The following is a 14,493-nucleotide window of genomic DNA, read 5'->3' as shown; positions in this document are numbered from 1 at the left end:
GAAGAATTTCTTCCTAAAATCTAATATAAATCTCTCTGCTTTTAGTTTAAAGCCATTCCCCCAATCCTACCACTATCTGCCTGTGTAAAGATGTGACAAAGATTTTAAGGGACTTTCAGAGAGCCCCTGTGGACAGAAATTGAACAGTATTTTCATAATTATTCCACGGACTAGTCTGCATGACGTCAATGTGATTCATGCAAGGTCATTACAGTATATCTTAGTATCTGAGTAGGAAGTGGGAACAAGATTCTAGGGGAAGAAAAAACCTGTTGTATGTCTGATATTGGTATAAAGTACAAACAAAATCATAAATAAATGGTTACGTTCTGTCTTGAGAAGTTTGGATGAAATAAGGTGGAAGGCACCTTTAGAAAGCCCCATATTTTCAAAGGCCATTGACATATTGTTTGATACAGATGGTCTGTGAGGGTACAATTTGATGATAACCAGCACAGCAGTAAAAGTGTGTAATAAATAATAAACAAAATATAGGATGCTTGGTATAATTGAAACAGCTAAAAATTTATGACCTAAACTTTTGTTAGTGCCTCTGCCTCTTCTAAGGGGAACAGCAAGGATTGCCACCTATTTCTAAATGCAGATATTTTGCAGAGTGATTTCTTTTTGCCTGCTCCCCCCCAGCTCTTCTCATTGCATCTCTCATTCCCCTTGAATGACTATATTGCATTTTGTACAATAAATGACATTTGAGTGTGTATTGGAAATGACCAGGATTGGTATTAGAAATTAAATAAAATATTACCTTTTTTTTTCCTTTTAGTAAATTGCTCCAATGGTAGCAAATTAACAGTAAATTGATAGAGAAAGGTAAGCGCAGATCCTTTAAATCATAGTGAAGTTTTTGGCATTCAAGCTAGAAGTGTCTCAATTTAACACATCATTGGTTTGTATTATTAGAAATTTCATTGGTTTGTGGAGCGTATGATGGTTATGCTCTAAAATTGAAAGTACATAGACTCAGGACTTCCACAGTAGGCTGAGCTCTCACGCAGTTACTGATCAGTGTGCAGCAACTGCCATGGCTTGTTAATAAGCACAGGCAAGCCACCATTAAAACCCTACTTGCCACTGTATAGAAAGATTTTTAACAGTACTTATTTTCTTGTTTATAGTTCCATATCAATCATGAAATGGGAACTGAGAGACCAGTAAATGTCATTTGCCACTTTTCGAGTGGCGTGAATTTATCATCTTCATTGCATTTCATCACATTCATCTGTTTCCTTCCAAACGGGAGTAGGGGATTAGAGTGGAAATGTGTCTTGAATCATTAAAAGAAACTCTACTTAAAATAGTAGGGTAAATTAAGCTAGCAAACTTGTTTCAATTAATAGTTAGTCAGAGTGATCTCAACTCTTCTTGTACTGTTTTGAGCCTTGTTCCCTGAAAATTATCCTAGAACCCCCTTGTACTAGGAGAGATACTTGGTTAAATAGTAAAATATTTTTAGATGCTTGCTAAACTTTAAAACGGTCTTTATTTGCCAATTTTTATGGCTGCCGTCTCCATGGTGTATTTGGTGGGCACTTAACAAGGGTTTATTATGCCTATAAAGTCCTAGCATGATATATATTCCTTGTCATGTGCAGGCTATGTAAAATGTGCCTTCTGTCACGATCACGAGGCTGGTTTTATTCAGATGGTGGTTTTCCCATCTGCGGGGAATGAGAATTATTCCACTTTTGTGTGCTGCTAGGAGGTAATTACTTGGGACTTAAGATACAGTGTTTGCCTTTTCCCAAGATCTGGTGGACTCGTCTGTTGTCAGCCTTTTGCTCTTAAGGTCTGATGTTCTTCCTTGTTCCTTGCTGAACAGAAATTGCTAAAATGCTTGTGCTGATGTAGCTGAAGAAGCTGATGTGTCTGAAGCACAGGTGGTTTCACTGGCTTGTCCCAGTGGTGCCCCCTTGGCAGGGCAAAGCAGCATGGGCTCTGCTGGGGACATGTCAGATGACACAGCAGCTTGGGTAGGTGATGCTTGCAGTGCTCTGCGGTCCTGCGGCACGATGGGACATAGGCATGGCATGTCACCAGGCTGGGTAAGGACACTGTTGGGCCTTTATCACGTAATTGGAGACCTTAGTCGTGGGATGGAAGAGTGTTTGAAAAACACCTGTGAAACCAAGTAGCAAAGGGGATGCTAGATTACTTCTAGATTACTTCTTTCTCATATCTGAAAGCTCCCAAGAAGAGCACAGCGGGAGCATTTAGCAAGCTGGACCTGCTCTGCAGGTAGCAAATTAAATAATCTCATTTAATCTATTCCATGTGCTAAAATACCTCTGCGGGTGAGGATGGTCAAATCCAGCCCCAGTATAGGCAGGCAATTCATTAAGAGGTACAAATCCTACCACAGTCATGCAGATATATTTGGTCAAGGACACTCTGATTCAGGACATGGCTCCTTCAGCACAAAGAATATCTGCACCATCTACACTCTCACTGAGACATTGCTCTGCAAAGCCCTTTTTTTAATGGACCCAAAACTGGGATCTGAATGAGTTGTACTTGAAAGCAATTGTCTCTCTCATTTTAATTAATCAGTACTGGTTGAATACTACTGGTTGAATAATGTATTTAATGAATAATGCTGTTGTCCATCAAATAAATTATTCAATTAATCTTTCTTTTTTGCATTAGCTAAACACTTTTATAGAAGTTTGAAAATATCCATTGAATAATATATTAGAATGATGCATTGCTTTTCAAATATATGATACAACAAATAGTTTTATCTAGTATTCAGCCAAGTTTTCCCTTAATTAAAATTTGTATGTATATAACAAATGTGCCTGAAGAATCACAAAGACTTAAGGTAATGGCAGACATGAGGTGGAGAGAAGAGTTGCTGTTATTTTGGATTTTGGGTGCTTTATGTGTTTTAGCTGCTGTGGTATTGTGTTCTAAGAGTATGTCAGGGATGGCAAGAGTTCTGAAGAATCTCTTTTTTTGTTGTTGGTGGTGGAGTTTTGGGTGTTTTTTTTTTTTGTTTATTTGTTTTGTTGGGGGTTTTTTGTTTGTTTTTTAATATAGATTTACTTTTAGTCTGAACTCCAAATAAATGATACACGTTTTACCAGTGAAGTGCAGCCACCCTTGCAAGAGAAGTGGTTGGCAGTCAGTTCATTGTACAAGGGTGGAGAATGAAGAAATAGAAATGAGGAAAAGAGCCAGTTCCACCACTAGTAGATTCACATGGCAGATTCTGACATGCAGAGAGCTCTCATTGCTCTCAAACAGCTCAAGGAGCCCATCTCGGAAGGGCTGACTACTCCTATGAGGATCTGTAACTGTGGATGCTTGGGGATCCAGCCTTCACAAGTAATATTTACACCAGCAGTGTGCACAGGCACGTCAGATGCCTGGACAATAACAAAAAGATTTGGTCAAAGCTCTAATGAGTCGGGTAATGTCTGACCACTGCTTCCTTCAGACTTCAACACCAAATTTTGTGGGTATGTACAGATACTGGGGCTGGGATGCAGAAGGGAATGTCCCCAAACCCCCTGTCCAGCATGCATCCCTGCCTCATTTCTGCTGACATTCCAGTACCCCCACGTTCCATTTTTGGAGGTGACAAGCTCTCCTAGTCTGGCGTTCAAGGGCCTTCAGGTGCCTCTGGATTTTCAAGCTTCAGGTTTGGCCACCCTAACTCCATCTCTCTGGACTTGGGCAGAAATCAAGAGCCCTCTGCCTCGGCAGTCACAGAAACCCCTGCAGTGCCTCCCTGTGTTACTGAAGATGCCTGACTACCCCAGAAGTGTGGCCCTGGGAGGTATGGCCAGCTCTGGTGGTCAGCCTGGATGGCCCCACACTGAGGTGCTCTGGGAGATGAGTGTCCTGTCCCTGAGGAGGGGCTCAGGCAGTGGGAGGCTTTAGCTGTGGAACAGTGGAGCTGTGGTGCACAGGGTGGCCCATTGGGCCATACTAAAATTCACTTAAATAAAGAATGGAAAGCCAGTCCTGTTTTGATTTGGAAGAGGAAAGAACTCCTTTACCCTTGCATTTACATTTTTCTTTAACTTCCAGTTAATAAAATGAAAGAATAATTTAGAGGTTCAGAGGATCTCCATGAAGTATGAAATAACCCAGCCACTGCTGCATTTGGGGATCTTGGAGACAGTCAAGGAACTACAATTGAGATAATTAAGGTCATCTGTTTTTGTCTCAGCAAAATCCAGTGGGTTTTGATGTTTAGCAATTTGGTAAAGAATGCTTTTTAAAGGGGAAAAAAAGTAATTTATTCAGGAATTTAAGTCCTGGGCTTTATCGCTAACCCTTGGGAGTGGTTTATAACAGCTCACCATCTCTCTAGTTTTGAGTGTCTCTCAGAATGATGTAGGCTCTTGATCTAGCCAACTTGCCTGTATCTTTATATTAAAGTTGCACTTCTTATGATTGTGGATTTAATTTAATGGAAACGGAATTGTGTCTAGGTGACATGATCAGACTGTGTTATGCAAACTCTTACATTATGATATTCCTCTCACACTAACTAAAAGCTTTGTTGCAACATATTAATATAGAAAGGGTTATTTGTTTTGCTGGTAATAAAGGCTGTATATTTGCTGTTTAGAAGTAGTAATAAGGTTGACTTTTACACAACCTTGGGGAGAAAGTTGCGTTATATATTTATTTTTGAAGAGTTAAAAATTAAAAATGCATCTTGTGTATGTTCAGCTGAGACGAGAGCGAAGGAGAGTACATACAAATTCCATCAAATACAATTAGCATAATCAGAGGTTGGATAAGAGCCACAAATGATTGCACAAGGGGAAAAGAAGTAGTTCCTGGGATCTTGGTACATTGCCTGAAGCTGAAAGGGACACAAAGCAGTAGGAACTATTTTTACCCAAGGGCAATTCTCGCTGATACTGCCCTTGCAAGCAGCTCTTATTTTATTATTTTTATAGATTCTTTTTCTGCCTTACATTTGTATACTGAATTATCCATGAGGATAAATGTCAGAGTGGATTAAGATTAAATTAGGAACTAGATACTTCAAAACAAAAAATATCCCTCCTTCCTATGTACTCCCTTTAGTTTAGTCTAGGGTTTTTTGCAGGGGGATGAAGTTAGCTTTTTTTCTCTGTAGATGCACTAGGCTGCAGCTACACAGACTGTATTTTCCTTTGAATCTTTTTACATTCAGTTTTTTCTGTACAGATAATTTAACTTCCAATATCCCATCTTCTTTGGTTTAGGTCATCATTCTCCTCATAGAGTTCCTGAATTTCTTTCTTCTGCTTGTAATATAGCTGGGTGATGTTCTTTGTCATTTTTTTTCCCTTTTTCCTTCTGGTTCTGCTGCAGTGCACACAGGGGCACAGTCAGAGAGTTTACAATGGCTCCTACCATCCGGAGAGTGATGAGTAATTTAGACCACTTGTTATCCAGGGCTGCCAGACTCAGCTTCTAACAGAGCTGACAGAGAAAAGTAGGCATGACACCAAAATTAGGTACCTGTATTACACTGTTTAGCTGCTGCCCCTAGATCTTACCAAGTTAGTTATAATAACCCTATTGATGTTAGTGGATGAAAGCTCAGCCTTAAAAAAATCCCCCCATGTTGTACACTGAGGTTTTGCCTATCTGCAAGACAGTCTTTTCTCTGCCTGCATCTTTCTTTCCCAAACCCGTGCTTTTTTTCTGTCACTTTGTGTTTAATCTCTTGTTTTCTCATCATGCTCACCTCCTTTCCACTCCCTCTGACACATGCAAATGTTCCAGAATACATTCATGCACTCATACTTTATTAGTCTTTCTCAGATGCATACTTTTCTAGTTTTTATTTTTTGCTGGGCTTGTTTTGTTTGGCAGTCTTTTTACATTTTAATGCAAAATATGCTTAAGGGTGTCTGTTTAAAACTGCAGTTGTTTAAACACTCCAAATGGTCCCTTTGAGAAGACAGATGAGTTCAGGGAATTCAAAGATGACTGATGATGTATGTAGCACACCTTCCTTTGTCCACAAAACCATATTTACAGCATTGATCTGACCAGTTTCTGGCTTAGAGCAGTTTCCAACAGTTGCTTAGTCTTTAAAATATTTTTAAAAACATTAAAGCCCAATGCTGTCTCTCACACTGTGTATTCAGAGATCTTCCCCAGGAAAAGTTCCAATGGGAAAGAGTTGGTCAGTTGAGCACTACCAAGATGTTTTTGAGAAGCAAGATTGGAAGCACATACAGCTGGAAATAGAGCTTTCTTCCCATTGGGGAAATGCCTGTTTTCTGAATATAGGAAAGATTTGGGGAGGTTTTTAGATACACCATTTTTTCCCCTCTGGTATTCTTCCAGTTCAGATAATGCTAATGTCCCTGGGTTTGCAACTCAAGGTAAGATGCTGTGCTGTGTGTGTGGCAGCTTTTCCAGACATGGAAATGTCACAAGTTTAAAACCTCCCATTTTACGCACTATACAGCTGCAAACAAGGAATTTTGTTCCACTGAGAAAGGCAGGTTTTTAGTTTGCCGGTGGAGTTAGCTCTCCTGGCTAGTTCCGAAAGGGCTTGAACTCCCTCAAGCTCGGTATTGAAAAGCTTTAGACAATCACATTTTATAGCAATTTTACTTTTATTTGTGAAATAGGAAAAAAAAAACCAAAAACAAATTAGAGACCTACCTCTAGTTCAACCTTTGGTAAATAATTTGAATGTACAAATTTACTCATGAAAGAAAAGGAAATTAAAATGTCTCTAGATTACTAGTTTCAGAGGCAAATAAGTAATTTTTAAATAACAGCAACAAGAGTATCTTACACTTTTCACCTCTTTAAGAATCACAAAGCTTTTTAGGCAGCAACTGCTGTATAAAATGTGAACAGGGAAAGCTGTTTCCACGTGTCCAGCTTGGTGCTGAATGTGGCCATGATGCAGTGAAACAGCATGGGACTGGATGAGAGGGCTCCTGCATCTCCTCAGATCAAGAGGGGAATATTAGGCAGGCAGAAATGTAATTACTGGAGTTGAAACTGGGCCAAGACAATGGGACTGACAACACATTCCTGGGAAATGTGCTCTTTGATCGTAAATATCTGTGAACCAAGCTTGCCAACAATATTGATTTTGGCAGTGGATTATCACTGACAGCCAGGGTCTGCTGCTCTCCTGCTTAAAGCAGTGCCCTAATAGGTTTTTTGGACAAACAGCCAGGGCATATGGAGGGAACGACTCCCAGGATACATTCACCCCATCACAGGTTCCCTGAGTGTGTTGGGTTGGCCCCTGGAAAAGTCTTGTACGGGTGTTTGGTGCCAGGACAGCAAGTCCTACACGTTTGGGAAGTGCTGGCCCCGCACAGAGCAGGTACAGGTGCACTGTGGAATGTCCAACCCGCTGGAATCAGCAGCTCTGTGCAGGTGCCCATCCTTTTGCTGAGGCTGAGCTGGCTCTGCTCCCTTTCCATCATGAACTTTGACCAGAATGAAACGTGAGCAAAGCCTGACCTGCATGGCAGCTTTTTTCCTTCAGACTCTGCATTTGGGAGGCAATTGCTGGCTTTACCAATTGTAAGACCCAGGTTTCAACAGCCAATACATTAGGTAGTGATACTTAAAAGCTGCTGGTACTTTTGTTCTTAAATGAAATTGAATACAGCTATGAGGAGGTAGTTGTAAAATAATGAGATAAAACTTGAGAAAGTTTTATGATGATGTTTGTCTTTGTGTGTGAAATGCATAGAGATTGTGTCCTGATCCTCAACTGATAATTCCAAGTCCCACTGTAATACAAATAATAACCAGATATTTAGGATAGATTAGAATATACTTTTAGATCCATTAGCATTTCGGTTAAATCTGACAAATGATTTAGAAAATCTATATGAATTCAAAGAGCCTGCTTATCATATTTTGTGACAGCTGGGTGAATACTTGACATCTTTGTGCTCTTAAAAGAACATATGCAAAGACTCAAATTAATTTGTAGGGTTGAAGGAATTTATTTGCCTAATTTTGAGCCCACTAGCACATGATGGATTTGAAAGTTCAGTTCTAACAGGAGTATAATTGGGTTCTCATTTCACTTAGAAGAGAGCATGATAGAAAGGGTGAAGAGAGAGACAGAGACATGAGGAAAATAAAGTAAGAAAATGAAACTGAGAATACTCTTGAAAAAAATTGCGATGAGATTGAAAAAAGAATGTAGCAATGCACAGCATGAGAAAAAGCCCGTACATACAAATAAGTTACTCTTTAAGGGGACAGAAGAGACAAGATAATACATTCTTAATCATACTGCCAAATGTCTTTTGGCTGAGAAGAGCTGATGCTTTAAAATTTACTCACTGTCATAGCTGAAAACAAAGACAAAATATTAAGTCCCTTAAGTTGTGGGAAGGGAGAGATGGATGTTTCTCTAAATACTTTCTCGAGTTCAGTAAGTAAAGCATCTCATCAAATGTTCCATCTTGCAAGGAGAGTCCTTCAGCATGAATACCTGGTGCAAACAGTGAGCTGCAAGGAAAGGACACATGGCCATGGCCATACAAACCAGATCCCATGGGTGAATATCTGCCTTGCTGACCAGCAGTTGTAGTCCCACGTCTCCTGTGGTTTCATTTGGGATGAAAACCATCTCACACTCAGGGTCAGCTACTAAAACACTCAGCTTGGTCTGTTCCCTGCGTGCAAGGAAAGTCCTGGGGCCATCACAAGTGCCAGAGTCCTGTCAGGTGAGCGGATGGGCATGATGCCTGCTGGAAGGTACCAACAAAACTTACTTAGAGATGGAAGTGGCACTTTACCAAGTGATAATGAAGGAGTCTTCCTGTATCATTCCTAAATACTTTCATAAGAGATAAATATTTGGATTTGTTGATTTGGATCTGACCTGCTTACACATGCTTTGCCTTTTATTTTTGTTCAGACTACAGCAGCTCCTTTTCTTACCATTTTTGGAAGACGGGTGAATCCTCTGCTTTGGCCCCTAATGTGCACAATGGGATCAGTGGTAGTGTAGGTATTTTCTGTCTCTGTGCTGCTGAGGACTGCTGCCACGTGAGAAGCACATCCAGTCCAGTGTCCTTCCTCATCCTGTGCATGTGGGGCCAGGATTCACAAGCAGCACAGCGTGCCAGCATTCTAAAGTAGCTTTATTAACAGTCCTTGGGGAGTACCTCTCTACATCCCTTATTTATCTATTAAGTGAATCTCTTAGCAGAAAAAGAGGGCAGGAATTGAGTCTGGTTTCAGTCTAACTCAGCATTTATATTTTCTGAATTACTTCCAAATGAGCTGGCTCCTAATGTCCCCAGCCTTTCTTTTGCCTCGCATTGGACACAAAGTCCCTTTGCAGCTGGGCACAGACTGGTCCAGTTGAACCAGTGTGAGCGCAAGGCATTTGAAGGTAAATCTCTGTTCAGTGCTGTAGGACCTTGTCAGCTGCTTGAGGTTTAGCTTACTACACAGCAAATAGACATATTTCTCCTGTGATACTTGTATTTACTTTCATTTTAAGGTAGGAACTACATTTTTTAGCTGTGTCACTGGCAACTTTCATTAACGCTCCTTGTTGAACAGTAGCTTTTTCATCTTTGTGCTTTACTAACGTTGTAGAATTAAATGGGGTTTTCTGTCTTTTTGATTGTATCCTGATATTCCTTCATGTTTTGATCTCTGTGTAGTGCATATAGACTGGAAATTCCTTGAGGTACAGACTCCTAGGGAAGGAGGGTGTATGGGGGTGTATTTTTTTCTTTAGAGGGTGCCTACTGTGGCAGAGCCCCACATACTGAGGTACTGTGAAATAATAGTAATAGAATTATTATTATTATTATTATTATTACTACTACTACTACTACTATTATATTTCTTCTCCATTACCTTTGTAATACATAGAAAACTCAATTTTGTTTAAAGTGTATTGAGAACTCTAGGAAAAGAGGGAAATGGCAACCTAAAGACATAGCAAATGGCCTGAAGTACTAATACATTTCTGACTTTATGCAGCAACTTTTCCTTAATCTGATCACTGGTTAATTTAATCCTGTTTCCTTTGATTGGATCCCTTGGAACCAAATAATTTGTATTGTGTTTTAGTCTGGTATTTCTGATCATTGTCTTTGTTAATTTGATCAGGATTGATTGAAGCAGTCATTGAAAGTAAATAATATAATTAATCAAATGCAGCATTAGAAAAGCAGGCCCTCAGTGAGTCTTAGCTTTTACCTCTTGTTTTTCTTCCCCAGTATATGAAGCTTGGATTACTTTTAGAAAAAGAAGATGAACCTTCTTATAGCATCCACAGCTCAGTAATAGAAAGAGATACAGATGCATCTATGTACATATGCTTATTTAGTTGTGAATAGAATAGAATAGGATAGGATAGAATAGAATAGAATAGAATAGAATAGAATAGAATAGAATAGAATAGAATAGAATAGAATAGAATAGAATAGAAGAGAAGAGTCGTTTAGTGGGAAGGGACCTACAGTTATCATTCAGTCCAACTTCATATCTCCTCTCAAAGCATCTAAATGTCACAAATTCTGTGACCCTTTCTGAGACAGCCACATTTTGTAGATCTTGCTTAATGGCTCAACTTCCTTGCTAACTCAGTGATTTTAAGAAACTCAACATGTGATCTATGTTTGAATTTGAATCATCACTAAACATAAAAAACAAGATATGCCTTTATGTGCTTTATTCTAATAACATCTGGATAATCTGCTACAGTCAGTGTTATTGTGTGAAGCTAACAGTCACTCCAAAAACTGTGGTATGGGTGGAAGGGAGATTTTGGATTCTCAACAAAGATAATTTCCACCTGTTGTGTGAAAGCATGCCTGTTGGGTTTTTTTTTCAGAGTAGGTGTGTGGTCCCATTTTGCTTCTTCTCTCACTCTGATCAATAGCTGTGACCAAAGTTGGTCATTTTGATCTGCACTGTTAGATATTTATAGATTTGTGTTCTAAATGAAGCTTTATTGCAACAAACCAAGGCTCAGTTTGTATTTTGGAGGCAATGGTTGTACAAGAATAGCTAGAACTCCCCTTGCTCTTCTGAAAACCACAGCAAGTTCAGCAGGGGACACGCCTGCTCTTAGGGTGTATTACCTGCAAGGACCCCAGGCTGGCCTCCCTGGCAGTCCATCCAGGGGAATACAAGGGCACTGTTTGCCCTGCACCCATCCTAGCAGGAATAGCAGCTTCTGATGGACCATGACCTGCAACAGTGGAGGAGGAGAATTAGGAAGATCAGATAACAACTTGCTATTGTAGGTGAGGGATCCCTACCAAAGGTCATTTAATTTTAGCTTGTCCTTCCCTTCATGGCTTACAGAACTAACCTGTGTTATTTAGTGCTCACAATAACCCTTCTCTCTCTCTCCCCATCACCTTGACATTTCTTGAGTGGGAGATTATTTTTAGAGGTGACTTACTTTGTGTTAACTTCCTGGGAGCAGAGTGTGAGGTTTTATGCTTTTTGTAACATGGATTTTCTTTTAAGGATACATAACAGGGGATTTTCAAAACCAGAAAATAATTTGGCCACACTCGCATCCTTGCTGGATTTCCTCTTCTTAATCAGTCCAGTGGCTCAAACTGGATGCCTAGAAGAATTTAGTCTTAAAAAAATAAAAAGTAAAGGAATGTAAATCAATGAAGGAAGTGTAAGTAGAGCTTAATCTTGATGGTATCCATTTATCCTTGGATGACAAAGGAGTGTTTAGCATCACAAGTTGTTAAAGGATCATCTGATTCACACCCAAAATGAGAATGAGGTGTCTGGAAAAAATGTGCGGCTATGTAGCACAATTCTGACAAGTGTACCAGTAACACTAGACCAAGCTATACCATTATCAGTTTTGCTTTAAATCATGTGGCTGTGGACAGCAAAGTATGTCTAATAGCCATTTGGTAGATTTATATCTTGCAATGCAATGTGTTTGCCATAAATCTTTTAGAAGGATGGTGATTGAGGCACCTGAGGCAGTCATGCTAGTCCACGAATCTGTTCTGCTGAAAGAAAACAGGAGAACTGGGCAGCTTCCTATTGGTGGCATGGAGATACAGAAACAGAACAGCAGGAATGCTTTGATGTAAAACCTACAGAGCAGAAGAATTGGAGAGAACAGTGACTATGTTTCCAGTAAAACCATATATTAGCAGTCTCTTGTAAATCAAATTAAACTACTGTCTCACTGCTTGATCCTGCACTGAAGTTCTTCTGTTATTAAAGCTCTGAACCTGAATGGAAGCAGGGTTGTATCTTGAGATCCCATTCCCAAAAAGCATCTGCCAGTCACGTCTGGTCAAAACAGCTTGGGGAATGTTTACCTTCTTTTAGGAACCAATGGGATATTGATGGGTTTGAGCTGGTTTTGCACAAACTTGTTTGAATCTTAAAGGGCATTTTTATCTGTCTGCACAGAGGAAAAGGTTTTTATAGCAGAGGAAAAAAGGTTTTAATAAGAGTCGTTGAGATCCGTGATTTTGGGTTAAAAGGGAATGCAGTATATTATTGTAGTATTTTTCACTGTGAAATACATTTGTGTTTCTTCTACAAAATCAAAAACTTTAACAAGACCACAGCAATTACAGGAATACCCAGATTTTAGATTTTATCTTGGATGTATAAAAAGGGATGGATTATTAAAGTATATAGTGTCTGAGAGAAATAGCACTCTAATGCTGTTTTTCACATCTTAATTTTAGTGACTGCATAACCTACCTTCATAAGATGCTCTTAATTGAATATTTCAATAGCATTTGAATAAAGTCTAATATATCTGGGATTCCTCTTCCACTTCTTAAAATATGATGTGAAATTTATTAGTCTTAATGTACATATCCCAGAGCTAATTGTTTTATCTTGTAGATCAGTTTCTCATCTTTTTTATGGCTTTTACTTTCAGATATAAAAAATTAAAGAAATTCTTGATTGAAAAGTTGTTTTTGTTCTGCAGTAGCAAAAGGGGGAGGGGTCAGCTTTGTAAGTGCAAAAGGATTTTTAGGGTTTTTTTAGTTATTTGCAAATGCTGAATTAAAGGACACCAGAGTTTAAATTATACATTAAATTAGCATGTGACTGATAAGTTAAATTTTTTTAATTGCTGTGATCCAAATTCAGCCACAATTTAATAGCTTAATTGGCGTTGATGAACTTAAAGCAGTGATAAACCCCACCCTATAGGCTTTTTTCTTTTTGCTGTGAAAGGTAAGCATGCTGCTTTTACAGTACTGTCTGTCCTTTTGTTTGAGAGTTGACTGAGTATACTTTGATCCTTTTTTTAGAAAAAGAATTCTCTGTTCTCCCTTAAAGAAAGCTTCCTGAGACCCGGATCAGATTATGGAAACTAAAGTGAGCACACAAAAGTGCTTGTTAGAAAGTGAAATATATGTGCAAACTAAATGTGCCCTTGATGATAGCCTTATTGATCAAGCCAAGTTAATAAATCACTAATATCACGCAGCACTGTTCAACACTCACAGGCTTATATTGGTTTTCTTTTTTTTTTTCCCTTTCTTTTTATGTGCCTGCTGTGTAGGCAGAGAACATGCACTTTCCTGCCACGGACTGTGTACTACAATTGAAATACTGAGTTCAGAGGGCTTGAATGTAAAATGTCGGCATCCAATACAAGAAAAAGGAACTTTTATAGCAGTAACTTACTGCTGGGATTGGAGCATTTTACTTCTTAAGTATTCCTCTCTTTCTTTCTAATGCTTCAGGCCCTCATCCAGAATGAAATTTGGGGTCCTGTTTGGATAATTAAAAGAATTACATGGGAAATTTGGCATGAAAATGTCATATGGAGTGACTTCTGAACCTAGCAATGTCCAGCATTTGCATTCAAGATAAATGTTTAGTTTTCAAGAAGTCTGCCTTTAGGTTGTTCTTCAGCAGCTTTGCCAGTACATAAGGGCAACATCCTTTGTGCACCCTTGGGATTCTGGTCTGACAAGCACTTACTCCATTATTGCCCATATTTCCTTAAGCCCTCTGACAAAAAGCACTTATGATGAACTGGATTTATCTGCCCGTGCCATGGGATGCCTGCAGGATCTCTGAGAGCCCTCTCGGGTTGCGCAGTGCATGTTCTCTGTAGCTGCCGTGTTGTTCCCGGTGCCGCGCGTTTTCTCCTCCGTCGTGAGATGATTTTGCATTCGTAGCTTTGCTCTGATTTGGGGTTGATCTGCATGCAGACCGTGTTAGCAGAGGAGGTTCTGCTCAGGCTAAAGTGGGGCTTCTGTGCTCGAACCCAGTGTCGTGCGCTGATGTCCCTGGTGTCCTGGAGCAGCAAGTGTCGCAGCCGGGACCTTGGTTCGATACCTCAGCTCCGTTCCCTGATGTTCTCGCTGAGAAATGAAGGCAGCTGGGTGAGTACCTGAGCCTCTGCTGGTGCAATTTGCCAAGACAGAATACAAAGTAGCATTTATGAAGCTCTTGTCATTTCATGGTCCTGCATTCATTCCTAGCTAATGACCAGAGCACTGGTGTGAGAGCGGTGGTTGTACTGGGCAGTTA

The 14,493-nt window shown here is 39.7% G+C and overlaps 1 protein-coding gene across 7 annotated transcripts in view; it reads left to right on the top strand.

Moving 5' to 3' along the window:
* Positions 1 to 14,493, top strand: part of KLHL29 (kelch like family member 29) — a 387,294-nt gene that overhangs the window by 226,796 nt on the left and 146,005 nt on the right. For 5 of the 7 annotated variants that reach the window (XM_077782446.2, XM_085576261.1, XM_085576262.1 and 2 more), the window contains exon 4: positions 14,232 to 14,345. The exons of 1 other annotated variant lie outside the window; for it this stretch is intronic. In XM_077782446.2, coding sequence (XP_077638572.1) covers positions 14,232 to 14,345 — 114 coding nt within the window. Of the gene's footprint in view, positions 1 to 13,259; positions 13,327 to 14,231; positions 14,346 to 14,493 lie in introns of all 7 variants that reach the window. One more of the 7 variants, XM_085576263.1, reaches the window with a different exon arrangement.

This window comes from Lonchura striata, chromosome 3 (genome assembly GCF_050655825.1).
Source record: "Lonchura striata isolate lonStrDom1 chromosome 3, ASM5065582v1, whole genome shotgun sequence".
NCBI lineage: Eukaryota > Metazoa > Chordata > Aves > Passeriformes > Estrildidae > Lonchura > Lonchura striata.
Note: the sequence above shows the minus strand (reverse complement) of the source record. Positions and strands in the feature narration are given on the sequence as shown.